Source organism: Polistes canadensis, unplaced genomic scaffold (assembly GCF_001313835.1).
Source record: "Polistes canadensis isolate GaletaPanama2010 unplaced genomic scaffold, ASM131383v1 scaffold_347, whole genome shotgun sequence".
Lineage (NCBI taxonomy): Eukaryota > Metazoa > Arthropoda > Insecta > Hymenoptera > Vespidae > Polistes > Polistes canadensis.
Window position 1 is genome coordinate 1,569 of NW_014569894.1, and position 24,858 is coordinate 26,426.

The 24,858-nt window shown below is 30.7% G+C and overlaps 4 protein-coding genes across 11 annotated transcripts; 3 read left to right on the forward strand and 1 right to left on the reverse strand.

Annotated features, from left to right (window-relative positions):
* The first annotated feature begins 225 nt into the window (after window positions 1-225).
* Window positions 226-9,020, forward strand: LOC106791852. 3 transcript variants are annotated; one of them, XM_014757814.1, is made up of 13 exons: window positions 227-840; window positions 965-1,617; window positions 1,681-1,890; window positions 1,979-2,080; window positions 2,167-2,304; window positions 2,380-2,655; window positions 3,958-4,226; window positions 4,306-4,455; window positions 4,569-4,754; window positions 4,840-5,865; window positions 6,068-6,259; window positions 6,352-6,644; window positions 6,751-9,020. In XM_014757814.1, exons 1-13 carry the CDS (start codon window positions 674-676, stop codon window positions 8,168-8,170), a joined length of 5,082 nt encoding a protein of 1,693 aa, XP_014613300.1. In that variant the 5' UTR covers window positions 227-673; the 3' UTR covers window positions 8,171-9,020. The 3 variants fall into 3 exon arrangements, with proteins under 3 accessions (XP_014613299.1, XP_014613300.1, XP_014613301.1); XM_014757815.1 differs by lacking the exon at window positions 227-840 and having other exon boundaries at window positions 1,356-1,392; window positions 1,466-1,617; XM_014757813.1 differs by having other exon boundaries at window positions 226-840; window positions 965-1,890.
* On the reverse strand, window positions 8,233-10,122 carry LOC106791853. 2 transcript variants are annotated; one of them, XM_014757818.1, is made up of 5 exons: window positions 9,873-10,122; window positions 9,601-9,782; window positions 9,337-9,369; window positions 9,014-9,283; window positions 8,233-8,947 (listed from the first exon to the last, which is right to left on the reverse strand). In XM_014757818.1, exons 1-5 carry the CDS (start codon window positions 9,877-9,879, stop codon window positions 8,819-8,821), a joined length of 621 nt encoding a protein of 206 aa, XP_014613304.1. In that variant the 5' UTR covers window positions 9,880-10,122; the 3' UTR covers window positions 8,233-8,818. The 2 variants fall into 2 exon arrangements, with proteins under 2 accessions (XP_014613304.1, XP_014613303.1); XM_014757817.1 differs by having other exon boundaries at window positions 9,014-9,266; window positions 9,337-9,530.
* Window positions 10,123-10,631: 509 nt separating this feature from the next.
* On the forward strand, window positions 10,632-15,177 carry LOC106791862 (general transcription factor IIH subunit 1). 2 transcript variants are annotated; one of them, XM_014757836.1, is made up of 8 exons: window positions 10,632-10,768; window positions 11,558-11,760; window positions 12,117-12,318; window positions 12,392-12,548; window positions 12,656-13,198; window positions 13,304-13,631; window positions 13,768-13,943; window positions 14,031-15,172. In XM_014757836.1, the coding sequence occupies exons 2-8, from the start codon at window positions 11,607-11,609 to the stop codon at window positions 14,151-14,153; spliced, it is 1,683 nt and encodes a 560-aa protein (XP_014613322.1). In that variant the 5' UTR covers window positions 10,632-10,768; window positions 11,558-11,606; the 3' UTR covers window positions 14,154-15,172. The 2 variants fall into 2 exon arrangements, with proteins under 2 accessions (XP_014613322.1, XP_014613321.1); XM_014757835.1 differs by lacking the exon at window positions 10,632-10,768 and having other exon boundaries at window positions 11,572-11,760; window positions 14,031-15,177.
* A 544-nt stretch (window positions 15,178-15,721) lies between these two features.
* On the forward strand, window positions 15,722-23,825 carry LOC106791854. 4 transcript variants are annotated; one of them, XM_014757819.1, is made up of 10 exons: window positions 15,722-16,481; window positions 16,764-20,412; window positions 20,487-20,899; window positions 21,001-21,027; window positions 21,229-21,366; window positions 21,454-21,575; window positions 21,651-21,775; window positions 21,877-22,160; window positions 22,269-22,451; window positions 22,532-23,825. In XM_014757819.1, the coding sequence occupies exons 2-10, from the start codon at window positions 17,004-17,006 to the stop codon at window positions 22,823-22,825; spliced, it is 4,995 nt and encodes a 1,664-aa protein (XP_014613305.1). In that variant the 5' UTR covers window positions 15,722-16,481; window positions 16,764-17,003; the 3' UTR covers window positions 22,826-23,825. The 4 variants fall into 4 exon arrangements, with proteins under 4 accessions (XP_014613305.1, XP_014613306.1, XP_014613308.1 ...); XM_014757820.1 differs by having other exon boundaries at window positions 15,722-16,400; XM_014757822.1 differs by having other exon boundaries at window positions 15,722-16,400; window positions 16,769-20,412.
* The last annotated feature ends 1,033 nt before the right edge of the window (window positions 23,826-24,858 follow it).

Below are 24,858 nucleotides of genomic sequence, written 5' to 3' on the forward strand. Positions count from 1 at the left end.
GTATCTTTGATAATGTCGTATCGTCATAACTGCATTCTTTAACAGTATTATACCGTCATAACTGCATTCTTTGATAGTTTATAGCGTCATAATTGCATTCCTTGATAGTTTTGTACCGTCGTCGCTCACTGGTGGTCCCAGTAGTAACTAAAATGAAACTGGGTAGATAAAAAAGCTGTATTCTTCAGTATCCTGAAAATTCTATCTTACCGATGGATTCAAACAAAAAATTCGTTAAATGTAATTCGCGAAAAGTAATGTAGAGAAAAATGAAACTCGCCTAAATTTCGCAATCATACAATTCTGTAATTCTCTATTTTCTTTCAGAATATATAAAACAATATTATACGAATACTATCTAGTATTATTCCGCGTTTCCAAGGAATAGGTGTAGTGACAAGTAAGTGTGACATTTGATAAAATGCTACTACGAGGGCGATTGTTTGCTGCATAAAAAGATCATAACGAATTAGTAACTCGAGAAAATGTGAAGCTGTGTCTTAACCAGTAATCAAGTTAACACGCGTTGCTGTGATTTAATGAATATTTTAAATTCGTTTTGATTGCATCGTCACAGATGTTAAATATATTAATTTGAACGAAATCATTTAAATTAACCTAAATTTCTGAAGCTCAAGTGAAAGTTAGTTATGCATAATATAGTAAAAATCAAATGGATTCGAAGGTGAGACCGTGTAGGTCATTACCACCTATGGTGAAAGGAAAAATTCACGGCTACTTATGGCTAATCATAGACGAAGTTATTTGGTATAAAAATAATCCCAGAAATACAATTATTTTAGCATCTTGGTGGGGTGAACAGGATAATGCTAAATTCAGGTAAATTATTCATTAAACAAGAGATTACAATTAAATATATTTTATGCATTTTCCAAATTATCTAACTAAATGTCAATGTTCATTAAATGATTGTATTACTCAACAAATTTTATTTTTTTTTTAGACCTGTTGACATTAAAACAAATACAGTAAGATCTAGCCAAGATACAGCGGAGATATATAGTATCAGAACAAACAGCAATCTATTTAAGGAATATATTAAAAATTGTGAAACTATAGAATTAGTTGTAATAAACGAGGAGGTAAATCAGATCGTAGGAACGTCGGAGATCAAAGAATTGTTAAATATTTTTGAACAGAAACCTTTTTTTAAATATTTCCCGATATTAGATATAAATAAAAGTCAAATAGGCGAGGTACACATTGGAATAAAGTTTAACTTAAATGCGTCTAAAGCTACGATTATGCGTTTGAAAGCACACAAACTTCAAGAGAAGCAATCTAAAAATAGGGCTTTGCTTTCTCCTGTGGATGCTAATACACATTGCAGAGAATTTGATATTGGTGATACTTTGTTAAGCAAAAGATTTGGTAATATTAACAAAGACAAATTTAACACTCCTATGAAACAAGATATTTATAGATCTATTTTAAAAACTAAAAGGGCCAAGTTCCAAGAACCTTTGTACAATTCTAACTCTGCAGTGACTGATACGCTCGTTGCTCAAGTTGTTGCTAGAGCACAGAAACTTAGAGGAGCGATACTAAAAGAAACTTACGATGAAGATCCTCTGGCATTGAGCGATACTGATCTGAGTAATAGTTTTCCTAATGATGTTCCTCTTTGCAAAGAAGTAAAATTATATGAGTATTTTTTAGGCAAAGAAATGAGTGCATCCGATGAACATAAAGCACTAAATACTTTAAGATCAACGTCACCAACACCTAGTTTAATCGACTTGGCATCAGAAGCCATCGCTTCTTCTCAGTTTAATAATGCGCCAATTAATGATAATAAAACATCCTTAAGTACGTCCAACTCAATGATAGAATCATTGACCAAGTGTTTGTCTCAGGATAAACAAAATGGTACATATTGAGTTGGAAATGTTTTTAATTATTATTTATATATATAATTGTATATATAAATATATTATTACTTCTTTTTTTTTTTTAGAAATGTCTCCATTGGATCATGTAGATAGTATACGAATTTTTATTGAATTATTCGTATTAAGTCCTGCAGGCTATCGTCGTGTTAAATCATCTTGTGTATCACGTTAGTAAACTCGATGCTGTTCATTATCTTGAATGAAATTAAAAATTTCAATTAATGAAGTATATATTTACTTTGATTTTTTTCAGGTAATGATAATATGCTATTGTCTGTAACATATTTTGTACAATATAATACTAATTTTAAACCCGTTATACAAACGAATCATAAACTACCAAGAGATGATAAATCAATAAGAATATCATCCAAAAATAAATCAGGACAAGGTAAAGATAATACTATTATAATATTTATTACCAGCAATGCGTAATTATAATATAAATTTTTTATTTTTTTTCTAGTAATTCATTTTGATAATGAGAGGGTATATAATTTACCAAAATTTAATGTACATCAAGATATTCCATTATGTTTCAAAATTCTTTCCCGGCATCTCAATCAGAAGTCACCAACTGAGTTAGGCTCGGGTATGATGTATATCAGCGACATTGTAAAAACAGAGAATTTGAGTTTGTCGCAGAGATTAGCTGTGATTAACAAAGGTATTAAAATAGGAGAGTTGAAAATTACTACAGAATTAGGATGCGATTCGATTCACTTTGGAAAACAATATATTGGTAAGTTTAAAGAAAACTTAAAAATGTGATATTAAAATATATATACATGAAAAATATATATATTTATAAATATATAAATATAAATAATAGTAGCATTTTTTATCTGGTTTCCACATATTATATTTCAAAATTAGAATCTCTTCTTCTTCTTCTTTTTATTAGGACTTCGTTGTTCGTTAGGTTGAAAAGGATCAGGCTTAGACTGTCACCCTGTCTGATTCCACTTGTTATCGGGATCTTCTTCATTGTCATATTTCCAGTTCTTATCCTAGTTATGTTGTTCGTATTTAATTCCTTTATTATTTGTCTTATGCCGCAGTTCTACAGATCTCAGGATCTGTAGTACGTCCCCAAACTTCACTTTGTCAAACGCTTGCTGGAGATCAACGAAGCACATATATATTGGTTTGTTGAATTCTATGGCTTTTTCAGCTATTTGTCGTAATATGAATATTGCATCCACCGTCGATCTATTTTGTCTGAAGCCCTGTTGTTCTTTGCTTATTCCTGTCCGTTCTAATACCTTCGCCAAGATTTTCATTATTACCTTCTACACTGCGTTTAGGAGACTGATTCCGCGGTAATTCTTCGGTTCTATCTTGGTTCCTTTTTTAAATATGGGAACTGTTATGCTCTCCTTCCATTGAGCTGACACTTTTTTGTGTTTTATATTTTATTGAATAGGGCACTTAGTTCCTGTGCTAGTGATCTTCCCCCATATTTTATTAGTTCGTTTGTTATTTCATCTGTTCCTGGTGTCTTATGGTTTTTTAATTTGTCTATTGTTCTTTGAACTTCTTCAGACGAGATGGTGTAATTGTTTAGTGCCTCTTCTTCCTCTTCCTCGCATATGTTGTAAGTCTCCTTCGTTCTATCTTTATACAGTTCTATAAAATGTTTTTCCCATTCATCCGTTGTGATTTTTGCGGTCTGCATGGATTCGTTTACATGGATTCGTTTACATGTTACATTACAAAATTAGAATCTAAAGATATATAAAATAATTAACTCTATATTATGTTTATTTTGTTAGAAAACATATTATATATTTTATTATTTGGTTACAGATAGATTCTAGGACGTATTATTCGTTTGATTATTTTATCTGATTAATTTCTCTACCTACTTTTCGCAACAATTTTTTTTATAATTATTTTTTCTTCAATGGTTCTCTGTGCTCAACATCGTTGTTTAATTTTCTTTTATGTATCATTGGGTTTTTCTCCTGTAAATGAATAAATAAATAGTATTTCTACTGTAATATACATATAAAGATTTTAAAATCAATCATTTTCATTACAGAAGCTGTAATGTCCGGAAAGGAAAATATTCCTATGTTAAATGTGAAATCTTTATTAAATACAGATATTGATAAATGTAAAACTGCAACAGGAACGAAATCCAAAACGAATAATAGCGTTTCATCTTCCTCGACAAAAAGAATAGAATGTTTACACATGGATAATACTAGTAATATGGTTACGAGAAAAGATGCATCAAAACATAATGACCAAAACATTGATGATAGAAAAGCAGATATAGCAGATCCAAACAGCAAAAATCATAATGATGTAAAAAAATTTCATAAGCTTTTCAATTTCAGATTATTCGTAAATTGTTCAAGTTGTTCACATCTATTGAATATTGCAGATTTTACTTCACGGATTAATATACATAGCGGAGGGTAAAGATTTACTGGAATTAAATACATTTTTAATATGTAGAGCATTTTGGTTGCAAGACAAAGGTACAAGTCAATTGTGTAGTAACACGCGAAACCCATATTACCATTTTTGCCAAGTATGTTCTTTTTCATGTAATTTATTCGAAAATTCTTTTCGTATGTTTTAAGATTTTGTTTTAGTACGTCGTTTATATATATATATATATATTTTTCTTTCTTTTTTTTACAGTTGGTACCTTTAATTTATGGCAATGCATTACTAGAACGAATCAAAGATAATTACATAATCGTAGAAGTGTACTATAAAAATTCAGTAGGAATGAATAATCTATTGGGAATCGCAAAATTACCTGTGCATCAATTATACGTTGCTTATAGGGATCCAATCGTGCTACCACATTTATTATCATCTAAAGTATGTGTTATCAGTTATTATATATCAAAATGTCAGATTTTTTTATTTGAAGAAAAATATTGAAACGATTTAATTCTCTTTTCAGTATCCAATAATTAGCGTAGATGAATGGATATCGATCAATAATCCAGTTACTAGTCAATCGTGTGGACAATTACACGCATTGGTTGCTCTCGGAACTGCCGAGCAAATAGCACTTTTAGAGATGTCGAGAGGTCTTAGATGTCGAACTGTGGTGGTACCACAGGCAATACGTGATTATTCCTATAATTATAACGATCAGAGAAAACAAACGGATAACGCAAGTGAGATAATGAGAACCGTTGATCTTGGCTTGCAATTAAACAATGAAATATCTCAATATAAAGATAATCATATGCATCACATGGACACTGTTAACGGAAATAATTCAAATGTGATCAATTTTAAAACTCAAGAAAGTCAAACTGATATTTCAACTCTTAAAGAACCAAAGTTGGTGTCTAACAATATTCCGCAGGATGATGTTTTAAATTCAGATAGACTAGTTTTACATACGCTAGTAGATCGACTAGCGCACGCGTTAAATGTTACGAAAACTATGAATCAAGCGGCGCAAACTGAACAAGAAACGGATAGAAAAAAACGGACAGATATTGAACAAGAGTCATGTATAAATTCTTTACGTTGCAACAGTATGTCGGATGATAGTAATAGCGACAGTCCTGGGAACAATCTTTATTTACCTACAGAAATGTACAGAAGTGTCGGCGTTGGAGCTGAATTTGATGAGCCGATAAAACAAGGACCAAGCAGTACTTACAATAATAACATCTATTATTATCCACCAACTAACGTACAAAATTTAGAAAATAAAACTATCATTTTGACGAACAACGACGAGAGCTCTTTTAGAGCGCTTATCGAGATCGAATGCGCGTTACATTTACCAAAAGTAGACAAACTTAATGAAAGTATAGAACCAAGTACGTATGTAACTTTTCAAACAATTCAGGCTGACTCTACGAATCAATTGCAATCGTACACGATAACTAATGTTTATCCACATAGTTGTAATCCAAGATGGGAATGGAAATGTGATACAAAATTACCCACAGAATTATTAACGCATGTATGTATGTATGCTAGAATTAAGTTTAACACGTTGAGCACCACATAAATTCTTAAGGAAATCCCAGTCAGGCCACGCGCGTTACTTACTATTGAAAAAACAACTGTTTTTTCTTAAGGATTTCCTTAAGAATTTGCGTGTGACGTTCAACGTGTTAATAGTAAATTGTATTAAAATTAATTCTCCTCTTATTTTCGTTAAGGATGAAAAACAGCTAATATTAAAAGTCTGGCGTTTATTTAATCCAGACATAAGTACACATATTGATATGGAAAGAGATATAGTCATTGGATTTTCTGCCATTGATATATCCGTGCTAACAACTGGTTTTCCATCTATATCAGGATGGTTTCATATCATGGATTTTAGTGGAAAATGTAATGGTCAAATAAAAGTATGTATCTTGTAATTTGATGATTTAATGCATGCATATACTAAAGTAAATCTTAAAATTTCTCCTGTACTTATCGTATAATTAAATTTTAGGTAGGAATAACTCCTTTGGATAATATGTCAGCTTTTGTAAAGTCATCTACATCAACGAGTACTATACAAATACCATTATGTGACTCGTCACGATCAAACAAATCATCATTATACAGTCATAATATATTTTTGAATAATATACAGTCGAGTAATATCCAACAACCTCCTTTTACAGCTACATATAATGCAACGAGCAGTTATGCTGACTTTGATAATCACATAGGTCATCCTACGATAGATATTACTCAAAGTTTTGAAGACGTTTCTATGTCTTTTCTTTCTTCGTCTTTAAAGTAAGTTAATAAAAGAAATAAAAAAAAAATTCTAAGTATAATGGAATTATTTAAAGCAATATAAATAATATTTAAATTAATTTATTTTTCTCATATATATATATAGACAAAAATTAGCAGAGTTAGATGAAATTACGAAACGTCTACAGTCCCGTTTAGACGATGTAACAAACACCGCTTTCGAAGATTATTTTGACAATGACTTTGACTTGAACGAAATACATAACTATAATGAAAATATTGAAAATAGAAATACTGACGTTATACTTCCTACAGCTGAAATGTCAGATATGCATGATACGCGCCAAAATGCACCAACCAATTGTATGTACACACGCGTGCATACAAATAATGAATATAAACAATTACCTGAACGAATTAATGATAATTTAATAACAAATGTAAATGTATCCAATACCAGAGATACTTTATATCCTACTTCCCAGTTGAATTCGAATTTATTGAATAATCATTTTCAACAAGAGTATCATACACAGAATGGTAATGCGTTATACAACAATGAGACATATCCGTTAAGAGGAACAAAAGTACATATAAATCATTTGCTCGATAAGCTTTCTTTAGAACATCCAGTAGAACCTTACATAACAGTCGGTTCATCTTTGAGAAGAAATGTAATTGATTTATTAACAACCGTTCAGAAGGATAATGCACAAAATAATAACAAAAGCAAACATGAAATTATTAAAAAACTAAAACCTATACAAGTAGAAAACAAGGATCAAACAGAATCTCTAACTTTATCAAACTGGATGACTGATAATACCGTTCCTACAACAAATACGACAACAACTGTTAACAAAAATTTACATGCATCTCACAGTAAAATATCAACAGTTATACGAGAAGAGTTAATGGCAGAAGAAAATAATGATACATTAAAAAATGACGACGAGCTGACAAATCTGCTTATTACATCCAATGTTCGCCACATGGATTTAGATAATATTTTCAATCCACTTTTATATCAACATTTAGTGCCAGATCTTCAAGTATCCAACAGCGTCTCACCGGAGACACAAGCAGTTGAACAATTAGATACTCGATATTCTAAGAGTTTTGGCATCGTCATAAATAGTGGATTCGATGATATGCATGATAAGGTAGAAACAATAACGTTATCGCCGGATAAAAAAATCAATGAAAAAGATAAAAGGACGACAGCAGAATCCGCTGGAAATACAGAAATTTTTAGGCTTACACCTTCTGGTATTTCAGAAAATGTTGATGGTAATATTCACGTAACTGTTATTCATAATCCTACTAATAACAATTTAATGGCAAGTAATAGTACAGGATCAACAACTACTATATCTCTTGGTAAGTTATCGATGAGACAAAGTGAAATTGAATTAGATGAAAATAGTTATTATAATTCATCGGACATATCTGTTTCTGCTGCATCGAGACAAGCACCGGATGGTGGAAATCCTATAGAGGACAATTCCAAAATATTACCTCAAAAGCAAACAACCGATACGTCAGATTTATCATCAAGCAGTTAAAATTGTATTGACTTACAAGGGACATAAAAGGATTCATTAATTAATGTCGATCAGAATTTTAACTTTCTCAAAAAAATATATTGCGTTTTTTTAATTTACTACTTTGTAATACTTTTTTAGTAACATAAAAATACCGAATGTGAATCTGTACTATTGCAGTAATACAATTATGCTATTACTAATCTCTAATACTTGCCAAATATGAACGTGTAAGAGTGTAGGTATAAGATGACATTTAAAAAGAAATTGTCAAAAACGTCCTTTCTCTATCGACTGATTATCGTGTATACGTAATGATAATATCATCAAACAAAAAATGTTAAATACTATCCACATTCTATCATTAGAAATACGTCTATTATATTATTTGAAGTATTTATTATAAGTATTATAATTATATATCAATATTTTTATATCATCTTTGTGTAAATAAGATCGCATAATGTATTATAAATCGACGATTATATTATATGAAGTTGATTATACATTATAAGCTAGAAATTAGATTAAAGATCATCAAATTATAGATCGCATTATATAAAGTTTATTTAAAAGTTAAATAAAATAAGTCTACTTATAATGCCTTGCTTGCGTCGATTGATAAATACATCCGAGTACAAATGTGCAAAATTTGATGAAGCATTGAATTTAATTTTTTAAATAAAAAGTAAGATATGTTTCCTTGATGAGCCTTTGTCTTAGAAGTTCAGGATGTATTAACCAAATATTAGCATCAGTACCATCATGCCGATGAATGTCCGAACAATCACGCACTCTCTAAAATATAGATACTTATGATATGAAATAGTCCACATATATATTGGGATAAGTAAAAATACTTACAGAAAAATGATTTAGTTCTTCTCTTTTATACCTTGATTGTTTTTGGAGCAAATCGATCATGCATAATCTACACACAAAAATTTTATCCTTCCAATGCCAATAATCTCCTTTGGGTTTTTGTCCACAGTTTTTACATATGTCTGTATTATTACTACAACATTTAAATTGAACTCCCAATCTCATCTTAACTCTACCACCAAAACTATGCTCAAATGCAATTTCTTTCTTCCTTACCGGTGTATATGTTCCAGGTCTATGATAATTTAAAATCTAACATAAATAGATAGTACCATTTATTCGCTTCTTCTAATTAAATAGATTACCCTGGATTTATATTGGCAGCAAAAGTAGTTGTTCTGGTAAAAGATCCAAAGGGAACTTTTGATTCTTTGATAGGCTTGAAACTACTAACAAGATTATAATCTGCTGGAGACGGAAAATCTTTCCTATGTTCAATTGCATCTACAGCTCTAATAATACCGCCATATCCTTTATTACTAATACTATGTAAGCAGGGCTATTAAAATTCAAGGATAACAAAGTAAGAAAAATAATAATGTACTAAACAGTAACAATCATAAACATACTTTATTTTTAATAGCCAAAAATGCATTCATAGCATTGTATGTACCAGGAGCAATGTTTTCATAATTATCTTTCACATAATATCTCATAAAAGAAGTCATTCCTCTTTTAGACATATCGCGTGAACATCCAGAACCAAAACAGATTTTTTTTCGTTCTTGTTTTTTAACTACATACTGAAAATCTTTGAAGAAGAACACAAATAACAATTAATTTCAATATTAATAATAATATAAACTTAATAAAGAGTAAATAAAATCATAATGCATCGTACCTTCCATTTTTTTAAATTAAAAATTCATATGTACTATCTATTAGATATGTCACAATATGTATGTATATAATACAAAGAGCAAAAATAGGTTATAAATTTAAATTATTGACAACGCATAAAATGAAAATCATCAAATACGAATTAGTATTCAACAAGAATTTTATATCACATATTAATAGCATTATCGACTTCATTTACGTAATAGATAAAAATAAATCTACAAATGAAAAATTTAATTATAGTCATTGCGACATTTCTTTTTTTTAATCGATACACATTTATTATGTTTAGAAGTTGAACGTAATTGATATAAATTAAAAACAAACTCACGCAATTACATGAAGCAAAATTAAAATTAATAAAAATGTAGAAATTAATGTATCCTAATAATAATAATAATAATAATAATATCAAGTTTCCAGTTTTAAACTGATTAATAAAGAATTATGATATTTCGATGCGTTTTGAATTTGGCGCGCTCAAAGTGTAAGGTTTAAAAACGCATGCGCAAAAGTGATTAGATACGTGAAATTAACGCTATTTTAATCAAGTTAACAACTGTAAGTGTAATAATTCATATCGTCGAAAAAAAATCAAATAAATATTAAACATGAAACATGATCGCTTAAAAATATAAAATATCATTGATAAGAAATAATCGGGTAAGAGAGTAAAAGAAAAAAAAAGAAAAGTATACAAATGAAAATAATGTCTTGGTATGAGTTTCGACTAACGTAGTATACCGGCTTCAGCTGGTCGATGGTGTTATTCATACCGACGGTCCGTCCGTAGCCGTCTTCGCTTCGCGATGCGTCCACCGATGTGCGTTTCTGCACATGGCCGTGCCGCCCGTAAGGACCGTATATCGTTCTACGCTCTTTCACACTTTACTACCGGTAATTTCTCCTATTATCATTGTATTTTTCCTTCAGGTGAATGAGAAAAGTTTATTTAATTATTCGAATCGTGTAAAATAGAAATTTTTCATCGGCAAATCTTAATTACAAGTTGTAAGTGCGTACTACTGCCGCATCCTTTTGGTATTACCACAGTGAGAGAGAGAGAGAGAGAGAGAGAAAGAGAGAGAGAGAGAAAAAAAGAAAGAAAGAAAGAAAGAAAAAGACACATAGCATTTTCTCACACATGTTTATTACTATCGAAGATTTTTACCACTCACAAGTCCGCTCGATCTTTCTGATTATTTCATTAAAATTATATTTTTTCTTTCTATTTTTTTCTCCTTTCAATGTCGTACTCAAGGACATGATGACAAACAAATCGGTCACTGTATAGAACAACGTATTCCATACTAACGCGCGCATGCACAACATACACACTTATTTCCTTTGTTGTGATAGACGAAAAATTATTTCATTTTTTCGTCATTTTATTTCTTAATATATCTTTTTTTTATCATTATTCTTAATATAAACTTTGCTTTCGTTTGACGTTATTTATGAATATTTTATTTTTACTGTTTTTCTTATCCAATTAAACCTAAATAAAAGTAACATCAATTTTAGACTAATATCATTGCTTTAGAATATTTTATTTTAAATAAGTACATATATATGAAACATTATGTATATGATTAGGTATTTTTTCATTGCTGACTTTAAACTCGAATATTTTCTTTGTGTATAGTAATAAATAATTGCTACGATATTATGATTTATCTTTTACAGAATATTATCTATCGATCTTAGAAGAATTATACGATAGATTACATCCACCATGACTACGTCGTCGGAAGATGTTTTAATGCAAGTGGGACAAGTACGTTACAAGAAGGGAGATGGTACTTTATATGTTATGAATGAACGAATAGCTTGGATGCTCGATAATAGGGATACTGTATCTGTCAGTCACAAATACGCTGATATTAAATGTAAGAACTTGATGGGTTTTTGTAATTAATAAACTAATGTTTAATAAAAGAATAGTAAAACTCAACGCGCTTTTTATCTCTGATGAATTTATCATTGTTATATGACTAATTCAATTATATATTGTTTGTTCAAATCATTGTCAAATATTTTTAGAATGTATTCACATTTTTTGCTAAAACATTTCTATGCTTATTAAGCAATTACGCGTCCCTTTCAAAACTCTATTATTATGTTTCATAATATAAGTTATTTACATATAATTAATATAGACCGGTGTTCCTTTGGAAAAATCTTTAATTTAAAAAATAAATATTAAATATAATTTCTTAATTATTTGTATCGCGTTTGTTTTTAGTACAAAAGATATCGCCTGAAGGAAAATCAAAGATACAACTACAAGTGGTTCTGCACGATGGATCTTCGTCTACGTTTCATTTTGTTAATCGTAATGGACAGGAAGCACAAATTAAGGATCGTGATGATGTTAAGGAATTACTACAGCAACTGTTACCAAAATTTAAAAGGAAAGTTAACAAAGAATTGGAGGAAAAAAATAAGTAAATATTTACATTTTTATTTTTTTACTTACCAATCGTTGATTTCATTGATATTAATTTTGTTCTTTTTTAGAATGTTACAAGAAAATCCAGTATTGTTACAATTATATCGCGATTTAGTAATACCGCAAGTGATTACCTCTGAAGAATTTTGGACACAACATGCTGCAGAATACACACGTGCTAAGAAAGTCCAACGTCAAGAGATAGGTGTCAATGGTGCTTTTCTAGTAAGACGAATGATTATACTGTTATTTTTACGTTCTAAGTATGTGTAAAATAGATGAACTGGGAACTTTATTTTGCAATTACTAACAATTATTTGTTCGACGTTTAGGCTGATATTAAACCACAGACCGATGGTTGCAATGGGCTGAAATATAATTTAACTATAGATATTATGGAATGTATATTTAAAACTTATCCGGCGGTCAAAAGAAAACATCAAGAAAATGTGCCTCACAAAATGACAGAAATTGATTTCTGGACTAAATTTTTTCAATCACATTATTTTCATCGTGATCGTATCAATGCAGGGACCAAGGATCTATTTACCGAATGTGCCAAAATAGATGATCAAGAACTTAAGAAAGATATTCAATCTGGAATAAACGATCCTCTGGTTGATATTACTTCCTTCGAGGATCAAACATTAGATGAAAATTATGGAAGCGGCTTAAGTAAATCCGACAAAACTTCAGGGAATATTGTTCATCAGAGTATGATCAAAAGATTTAATCAGCATAGTATTATGGTTTTGAAAGCCAGTACTGCTAAACAATCTACACAAAATTATCAACCGCAGTTAAACGGTTCAACCCCATCAGCAAGCAAAGCTTCTGCCAATGATGAATCAGATTTCCAACCAAAGAATAAAAAGGTAAGAAAGTTATTTTTTTCTTTTTCTTTTTTCTTTTATATACTTAATAATATTCATGACATATATATAAAAGATTTTACATTTACATATCTTATCTTTTCACAGCTTAGGATACAAGAAAAATTAATTTATGATGATCTCGATGCTAGTTGCGACTCAAATACAGATAATGGTGCACCATTACGTTTAACACACGTAGACAGATATTTGCATGGTCCTGTACCAGGGTACGGAATTACAGAAGCACCCTCAGATGAACTTTTAATGGCAGTAAATCAATTACAAAAAGAAGCAGCCTCTTGGATTTCAGGAAACAGTCTACCTAGACAAGCTCCTATATCATTAGTTACTCCGGCTGCTGCTGTATCAGCTTTAGGAGAATTGACACCCGGAGGATCTCTTATGAAAAGCTTTAGAGAAGAAAGTCTTGGACGTAAATATATATACACACACATATTATATACACACATATATTATATATATATATATATATACATTTAATTATAATTAAATCTATAAAATAAATGCGTATATAAATGGGGTTTAATTTTTCGAACTATTTATTACAGAATTAATACCAAAGGATTTAGAAACAGAACTACGTAATGTATATGTCTGTATATGTCAATTGTTAAGGCATTTTTGGAGAAGTTTCCCACCAACGACACCACAACTCGAGGAGAAAGCAATCAGAATGCACGAAGCCTTACATAGATTTCATTCGGTTAAACTTAAGCCATTTGAAGTATGTATCATATATTATTTTTATATTTTTCATACCAATAAGAGAGGCACATTTTTGATTATAAATTAATATAATGTTATATTTTAGGATCGCGTTCAAAGAGAATTCTCTGCGGTTAGTCAACATCTAACCAGTCATTTAAATCAATTATTAAATACTGCATATAGAAAATTCGCCCTATGGCAACAACGTAAAATGCAAATGAGATAGCCATTTATTAATATGTTTTAAATGAAAATACAAACAACACACACACACTACACAAATAAAACAAAGCAATACCAATTATCCTACATATATTGCATTTTATAACGTTACCGTAATTAGGTATTAATATGGATGTATTTCACAAAAACCAAAGCTGACTTGAGTTACACATCCTATGCTGCCCCGCGCGAAGCATTGTTTGTTTTTATTTATTAATACTTAAAATATGTTTTATATCATAAAAAACTCTTTTTACAAATTCTTCATTGGAAATGAAGTCAGATCACAATAATTATACCATCAGTATATGTTTATTTTCATAATATGTAATTTATAGATTATTTATTTAATTTCTATAGATTGTTAAGATAATATTCGTGTATTGCATTCTCAATTAAAAGAATAATGGTATTTTTTAAAAATCATTAGAGAACGAGCATCAATGTCGTCGCCGATGAAACCAAAACAATTATTTGTTATATTATTTTCCATCGTAAATATTTCATTGACATTTATGTTTATTTCGAATAAAAAATTTAATGATATTCCAACTTGTAAAAATATTTAACAAGGAAAAGTTATAAATGAAGGTTTTAAGGAAAAATGTAAAATGCAAACGTTTTGCCAAGTACGAGTAATAAAAAGTAACGAAATGTCTGAATATTGCCAGATATCAAAATAGGGATATAACTGCCACTGCACAATTAAGAATAAAATATTTCTATTTTATCACTACTATTAGCTTTAAAAGAATATTTTCAATTTGTTATAATAATAAAATTATATCCTAATACACATTGTTGATTGTCTCTTTAAATATAAAAAACTTAAGATACATATATATGATAGAGAATGTAGGTAATTCGTATGAACATTTATAAAGTACTAACAAAAAAATATATTACGACTATTATTAATAAATTCTATAATTAGCATATCGGTTTCTTTTCTCTATTTCATTGCAGTGGCTACGTGTTATCTGATATTTGCAATATGATCAACTAGGTGTCTTATTGTTGAATCCTACTTTTTCTTTGTACTATTAGATAAGGTTTTCTTTTTATATATAAAAAATTTAAATTTAATAATTTTATTATATATATATATATAAACATAATTATTTTTTTCTCCGTTATATATAGCAATAATTTGACATGACTTATGCAGAAAATAATCACTATTAGAATTGATACGAAATTAATCTAAATTGCAAAGTAGTTTACTATTATTATAGTAATTATTAATATTATTATTATCATAACGATTATAAATATATTCTTACATTATCATTCTAATAAATGTTATTATTGCGAATTGTTGGTCTATGAATAACTATGTGGAAAACTTGTCTTTATATATATATATATATATATATAGAAAGAAAAAAGACGAGATACATTTTTCTTATTGAATTTATTACTTTATTTAATTGTAATATAACATGTTAACATTAACTGTTAACATAATTAATAGTAGAAAATATGAAAATGTATCAAAGATGATATAAAAGATGATATCAAAGAATCGTGCCAATGAATTGCCCCCTGTTAGTCGACCAATCAAGGTTGATCCTTCCCTGCTGGTCATACAGATCGAATCGATAGATGGCGCGGTTTATTGTTGACTTGGATTAAAATGGCGAGGTATAATGAGTGCACGGGGGCAATACCGTTAAATTCCCCGCGATAAATGAGCCTGTGCGAGTTTGTATCAGCTTGGTGTATATGCAAAAGCGCCGGGTGTCTCGAGGTATATCCGGCATGTTTAGATATTTGCGTATGCTCGAATCATGTGAGCGGAACAACGGTGCCACCCGATCGTGTGTCGTGCGTTGGCCAAGAAGTTTCTGTGGCCATATTTACTGTGTTATTCTTAAAGAAAGACATTGTATATCATCGTACTATACCGGCGAACATAATCAAGTATCTCTAAGCGAGGTTTTACGACATCGAAGAAGGAAATAATAGTTGTTGCATATAAGAATAAGTTTATAAGATACGGAAAGAACTAGATGATGATCCGTCGTTCTTCGATGATTAGAACCGAACACTAGAAGTGAAATGTTAGTACACCGTATTCAAGTATACGCTGTTGTTCGATAGGATTGTTTGGATAGGACCAAAAGAAAAAGACGTTAATTCGAAGGATGCTCGTCGACTCCAAGGAGAGCGCGCGTGATTGTTTTTGTTTGCCATACAAGTACAGAGTTTTTAGCAATCAACGATCGTAAGACAATAGGAACCGTTGTAGGTACTGTGCTCGCTAAAATACGTTGTGATACATATTACCCGATTGGTTCCACGATCTACGCTCCTTCACGATTACAAACAAGTACTTGTGATCTTCTTTATCCAGTCGTCCTTCATTTATTTTCTTCTCTTATCTCGATTAATTGATTATTCTTTTATTACTTTTCATTCTTTTCTTTCATGTATATATATATATATATATATTTAACGAATGTTTATTGTGAGATAGTATTGCATGCTTTTGTTTATTTCCTTTTAATTCCGTAATATCAAACAATAAGATTTTTATATTTTTATATGTGTTTCATTGCATTTCTTCGTGCAATGTGCCTATACGAATAAAGAAATGTGTTTTTTTTCGTAGGATAGAATGGAGAATTCTTAACATTGGGACGAAGCTTTTATGATCGATTCATATATATATGAAGAAGTATATAGAATGGTTTTTTCTTACGTACAATTATGAAGAGAAATGTATAAAAGTTTCCATTGAAAGTTATGGTATGATTGATTTAAAATTTATCATCAACGTTTCTAAACGCAAGAAGGCCTGCCATAAGTGGACTAGGCGGCAGATTAGGCACCCTTGTGCCAAACTTGGGTAATGGATCCTGTTACTCCATGGTATGCATCGTATAATCGCCTTGCATCAACAGGAACTGCAGCTAATACATTTCAAGGTATAAATTCAAGCGCCAATAGTGATTTTGTATCGCATCATTTGTCAACGGCTACCAATCAAGCCGTACCATCAACAACATCACAATTACTATTACAAGCAGCACATACAACAGCAACTCTGGCGGGACAACCATCTCCCTTCAACCCAGGGGGGTTTATGACTCCACCCCCTGTGGGCTACGACGTTTTTTCTCCTTTGTTTCATCATCCCAATTCTAAACAATCACCTTATGTTTCACAACATCGACAAGTTCTTACTCAAGTGCAAGCTGTGACCAAACAAAATACTACTACGGAATCTGAAATATCTCCGTTGAGAGAAAGCTACAATTCGACTCATCAAACTTTTTTTGAACATCAAAACTCATCTTCTTCGCCTACTGCGTCATCTCTTGCTTGGACCCAACAAAATAATTCCCAACTTCCTCCGAGTCCTTTTGGTATATTGCCACATGAAAGTGTTGTTGCATCTTCCCCTGGACCACCTTCTGCAAAAACCAACAGCGCTGCTTACGAAAATACATTTAATGCTCATTTTACTGGAACGCCAACAATAAACAACATCAATTCTCAACTATCTACTCCTGTTTCAACAGCAGACTTTAAATCTTCAACTTATCCGGATGCAAAAAAAGCTGTAAATATTAGACCTCAATCTCCAAATGTTAACATAAAGTTGGTAGTCTCGACTACTCAAGGAGGTAACAGTCAAACATTTTTCCAACAAGTTCCGACTACATTTAGTTCAGAAACATTGACAAATAATTACACAGCTGGTAATGGGACTCAAGCTTCAAATGGTAAGGTACAAGCATCTCTTCAACACCAACAATCATGCATTGTCTCGACGCCAAGTAATACTTCTAGCAAAGAATACAGAATTCCCCAACCATCTGCAAGATCTGTTGGATCGGCAACGGTTTTTTTAAATACAGCTGTTAGATCTGTGTCGTCGCAAGCTCAAGATAAGCAACCTTTACAAAATAGCGGTTTTCCTTCTCCACCTAACAAAACTACGTCAACATCTCAGCAAAGTATACAGACGAAAGCACAAACAAAAATATATCCCGAATTAAGCAATCATGGCGAACATAGAAGGAATGAACAAACAGGACATGATAGTAATCAATCGTCGCCTATCAGTTTTTCTATCATGGATACGCATAATATGAATTATGGAACTAATAATACTACAAATTGTAATAATAATAGTGGTAAACTTGCAAGTAACCAAAGGACACCACCAAATAATAATTTACAGTCACATCCACAACAGCAGCAACAGTTTCATGTTTTAAGTCAACAGCAGCAATCAGCAACACCTTATAGACACTATGTAACCAATTCAGCAAATGATACTGAATATCACCATTCTAATAGATCCAAATCAACAGCATCTACTGATTCTGCTTATTCTTCTAACAATTCAACTCAAAATGGTCCAGACTGCAGTGTTGTTGTACCACGAAGACCAAGTCCCTTGCAAGCACATTCGCAAGCTAGTCCGCTAGGACATGTACCAAGTCCTGCATATCCAATGTATAATAGTCCAATGGCAACAATATCTTCTCCTTCGCCATTGCAACAACATACTGAAAATAATGGAAATCAATGTACTAGCGGACAGCAGTATAAAGCAACAGTTCAGCAACAAGTTACACCACCTTCGCCACTTGATGTTACCATTCCTCGGCCTGCATCGCAGGGTCAAGTTGCATATTCTTCAGTGATAACTAGGGCATTAGGTACTACAGAAAATAATAAACCAACTTATAATACAGAAGCTAAAAGTTATGACAAACAACAACAGGACTTCTCTCAAACCCAAAAGCAACAAATATGTTGGGAAAATGATAATAATAGGCATACAAACACAAACAGGAAATTTTCTGTGGCAGTGTATGCAACTGGTAACACAGAAATAAACCCTCAAACGTTACCTATTCAACAACAGGTACAAAGGGTACTAAATGTTTCTGAGAGGCAGCAACCCTATTTCGATTCCAATCAAGTTACTTTGCAAGATTTAAGTAGCTGCAGAGGAGATCCGATGAGTATCGTAAAAAATTTACAAACGTTACAACAAAGTTCCTGTCAAGTACAACAGCAGCATACAACACCTACCGCTCTAAATGATCAACAGAAACAAGTGGAAGAAAGACGTAAAGTAGATTCTGTTAATAAAAAGAAAAAAAGTTCAGAAAAGGGAGTTCACGGATCTACGTTAAATGAACTTACAGGAACGACAACTATGACGGAATATTTAAGCAGAATACCACCTCCTGCGCATCACAATACAAATCAACAACAACAAAATGGTTATTATGACTTAGAAAGGTGGAATTTACCTCCACCTCCCTCTAAAATGTTTACAAGTGCACCTGCTGCATTTAGTTCTCAATCGACGTTGCATCATTCGAGTAATTTTGTTGGAAATCCAGCTCATCAACATCAGTCAATAATGGTACCGCACCATCATGCACCGCCTCCTATTCCTTATTTCCCACCTTTCCATATACCTCCAGGACATCATCCTCATCATACTCATGAATTTCAATCTTCTGTTGATATAACGCCAATTAGTTTTGGGGAAAATGCAATTAATCAAAATTCAAATTATAATCAAGAAATACGAGACGATCAACCAAAAGTTATCGTTCCTAATATAGAAGAAGAATTAGGTTTTCTTCAACAAAATCAACAACCATTGCAAACTATTAATCAAATGAACAAAAGTCTTAAACAACCTGGAAGAGATCCTAATAATTCAGGATTCATGACAAGTTATTTGAAGTTTTTACAAGGTGAAAGAGATCCTTCGCCGCCACCCGCAATACGAGGTGGTAGAAAAGCGACGTGGAGTAGGTCGAAACCATATATTCCTATAGAACCTAGCAAACCTTCGGAAACTTCTACAAATGGAGAAACAGTTAAAATACAAACTGAAAAATCAAATCCTCCAAAGGAAATGCCAACAATTGATTATGCTAATGATCCTAGATATTTTCCATTGCCTAAAGAAAGGAAAAAGCCAAACTTTGACTCAAGCGATGATGGATTTACTAGTGATGATGATTTTCTATTTCCACCTAAAAAAACAGAAAGAAAAACATCTACTAATACCACTAATGCAACAGATATTACAACCGCAAAACAAGAAGGTAAATCTAGAAAAGGAAGACCGATTAAGCCTGGAGGACCAACGGATAGAAAACGGAAAGCTGCTGCTGCTGCTGCTGCTGCCGCCGCCGCCGCTTCTGCCGCTGCTGTTGTAGTGGTTGAAACACCCATTCATGCATCCAGTGGAAAAGTATCGAAGAAGTTCGAAGAAGGTATAGTTAAAATATGTTTTTATGTATAAATTCTAATAACTAATCTCTTGATGATTTTTTCTTTTTCTTTTCAGTGGATCCTCTGCTTTTACCCCCAAGACGAGAAACATCCAAGAGAAAAGCTAAGGAAAAAACGTCAGTAAAACAATTTTTAGATAAACAACAGGGTATAGATTATTTTGATAACGATGAAGAACAAGGTGATTCTGATTCTGATCCTGCATGGACTCCGGCCGTTAAATTAGTTGGAGATGAAGAAGACAAAAGAAAGAAACGTGGACGACCTCTTATCACAAAGAAAAATAAAAAGTCTTTAGAAGAAGATGGTTATTCGTCTGGCGAAATTATTGTTTCCAAAAAATCTGTCAGAAAAAGACATGATGTATATTCTAAAAATTCTAGCAATTCTGCTAAGATATCGACTAAAATAGATGAGAAATTAGTTACATCAGCCAGCGACGATGACATTGATATATCTCCATTTCAGGTAATTTGTTTATATTTTAATTATATTTGGTATATTTGTTAATACCATTGAGGAAAGTTCGCCAATACAAATTAAATCATAAATATTATTATTGCATGCAGCATTCCATCAACAATTTTGAAGATGTGGTAATTTCTATTCTTTTTGTTTTTTTCTTTTTACACACATATATATAAATTATTGGGATAATTTACAAACAAATATATCACACATTGATATAATTAATAATATATTGAAAACCTCAATGATTTACAAGTTGTATATAAAATTTATATCTTCAAATATTCTTTTTGTAGAATAATAAAATAACCATAGATTTATATTTTTAGTCTGGTGAATTTGTTGTAATCAAAGCAGATTTAGATGAAAAGTACCCGGCTCTATGGAGAATAGACGGTAAAACGTTGTTGCAAAAATATGAGCCATTTAAGTCCAATGGCAAAACGTTATATAGAAACATATCTACGGTAATGAAAATATATATTATGAAATAATATAATAACAAAAAATAATAATAAAGGATATTAATATTTATATAATTAATATAATTTCAGTATTCTGGTTGGGCTCCACAAAATCGCCATATATATCAGCAAGTGCCAGTTAAGTTTTGGCAACAATCCAAATTAGAAACTATTGTAGAATTTTTAAGAGATGAAATGATCATTGATGACAGGTGAACACTTTATAATATTTTTTAAAACTAACGAAAAAGATGTACAAATCTAATTTTCTTTGTTTGCACTTTCAGTGAATGCATAAATAAGTTAATGAAGAACACTGAAAAATATCAAGATAATTTTGAAGTGTACATACAAACATTAATCTCGCAAGCTTTAGATTCTAATTTCTTAACTGAGATATTCCAAGAGCAAGGTTAAAACAATATTTAACGATTTTAGCTCAATAATGATATATGATTATACCATAATTATATTGTTTTCATAATTATTCTTCTTCTTTTTCCTTTCTTTCAGATGATTATTTCTTATCCAATGTAAAGACAGTCGATGAAGTAACAGATGAAAGAAAACAACGTCTTCTTTCTACCACAAAGTGGCGATTTGATTTTATAACTGCAATTTCAACGTGGCCGTGCATTAACGCATTAAAAGATTTGGCACCATCTGAATATAAGAACAAACCATGCGCTGGTTGTCAGCAAATAAAAATTTATGCTAGAGTTTTACTTTACGGTCAACCTTATAATAGTACTACATTGGAAGGCTCGCCTCCTGATCCAAAAGTACCATTAGAAAAGGTTCAGTATATATGCATATATATATATATATACATAAACGTCTATTAATGAAACATGAAATATCTTCTAACTTGAATTGTTCTCATTTTATATCTGATAAATTTACAGGATTTTTTGCTATGTCGAGTTTGTCAAACTAAGGTAGCTTTATATAATAAAGTAGCTCATCAAAAGTATCTCATGTTTTTGGAATGTGCAAGAAGAGTGACGGATAAAAGATCAGCCAATCCTCATAAGGATACAACAATAATATTAAATGAGTTATTAGCGGATGAAGCTTGGTTGAATCAAGTAATTAATTCATATAGTATCAATTGCCTTTATTAATGATTTATTAAAATACATTTTCTCTCTCTGTTTTTTTTCTCCAGTTATTCAAAGAAGTAAGAAGGATTTGGGCAAATATTGATAGTATGGAGCAACAATTAAAATTAAAGTCAAGTCCAACGGAAACTTCGTCCTCATCTTCATTGTCGTCGTCGTTTTCGTCTTCGTCGTCATCTATTTCAGTAAATCATGCAGAAGAAATGAAAATTCATAATTCATCTGTGCGTGCAACTAAGGGATCGACTAATACTTCAGATTCACAGGTGCCTGTACAGAACACTGATAGCAGTTTGCTAACGGTGTCATGTAATACGCAAATCAACAGTGTATCATCTTAGTGGTGCTATACAATATGGTTTTGTTTGTTATTTAAACGTCATAATATATGTACGATTATAGTGGTATACATAATTGTTGAACAAATGTGTATTTGTCTCTCACATTGAAGAATTCTATATTAACATTTGGGAAGAACTCTGTGGATAATTCTATTACGATGAACTCTAAATTTATTAATTAAAGTTTAACAAAGGACTGTAATTATAGAAATGAAAGAGCTATTGAGAGTAAATCGAGGTATAAATGAAAATTAAAACACTTTGAACATGTATTATATATACATTTTTAGTATAGCAATTAGTTTAAGCCCAAACTTTGCCATTATAGTGATATAAAAATAGTGGAATAGTGGAATTGAATTTGGACACTGGTGTGAAATAGTTAAACATACTTATTTGTATCGTGATAATCTCATATAGAGTGAAGATACAACGTGATAAATCGTAAAAACGTATGAAGACAGAACTTCGGTTCTATCTAAAACATGACGTTAACAATGTGAACAAAGATTTTTTCTGTAACATATTTGCATACATCACATAACAGCGATTCCAAGTCCGTGCTTAACAATAAGCGGCGGAAGCTGTTAAGATATTTGTTCCTGTACGTATAAACTTTTAAAGTTAATATGTATTTCCTTTTTTACTTTTGCAAAATAGTTGCTATTTATACGATTGGCAAGTTAACTAATATTTATGTAATATTTATGTTGTACATACGCATATTTACTAAGTGCAAATAAGCATGTAAACAAGATTTCAGGTGTATCAAATAGGTTTAAAGTATCCTAAAGTGTTCCAAAACCTTTTGAAGAAGTACACCTTTAATACCATGATTTCAAAAGGAAGAAGAAATTATGTTTAACCGATATAATTTTTCCAAGTATTAAATATTTTTTCAATAAATTTATGTTTTTTGCTATACGCATTATATACTTGTGCATTGTATATCTAAGTCTGATTTTGATTGCAATTATTATTATTATTATTATCATTATTATCATCATCATTATTATTATTATTATTATTATTATTATTATTACTATTATTATTATTATTATTATTATTACTACTACTACTATTATTATTTTTNTATTATTATTATTATTATTATTATTATTATTATTATTTTCCAGTGCAACATTTAGATATACAATTCTTCCACGTTATATATATACAAAAGAAAATTATTTATATTTTTTTGATTCTTCAATTACTTTCAAATATTATTTTGCATACATAATATACTCCTAGAGCTATATGAATATTTACGTATAGTGGTCATAATAATAGCAATATTCAGGTTCCACAGAGGCCTTTTTGTATATATATATTATAACATATAAATAATAATTATTTGTTTTCATTATATACATAGTTAATGCTTGTACAGTACTGTTACTAAGTTTTGTCCTTGTGAATATTAAGTGAATTAATTCCTTTTTTCCCTTCTTTCTCTACTTTTACGTACTTTGCAATCTAAAAATAAAATTAAAAAAAAAATCGAATTAAGGTAAATCGTATAAAGCATACATAAAAACGTGAGAGAGAGAGAGAGAGAAAGTATTATAAATAAAAATTAATTCTACGAAAACGAACAGAATTACGTCAAAAAGTTTGTTCGTCGTCTTTTGTATCTAGAAATTGTATCATTTTAGTATCAGATAAAATGTATCTTACAATTAATATCATTTAAAGAACTCATAAATGGCCCTAAATCTGATCTGAAATATCGTAACTCTGTATATATAAACGTACATATAAATTTATTTTACTTTACGTTATATATATAAATATCATCGTTAAGGACAAAATTTGTAAACAGTAATGTACTGCTAATTCTTCGTTTTAAAAGAACCCATTTCTATATTCTGACAAAATGTAGAGCAATTGCGATAAAAGAAAAATGAATAAATTATAATACGTTGCAACCATATTCTCGAAATGTATAAACAAAATAATAAAAATTATGTATTTTAGATTTTTGGCCTTGATGTATAATTATAAAATTTATAAAGTTCTAACTTTTGTAA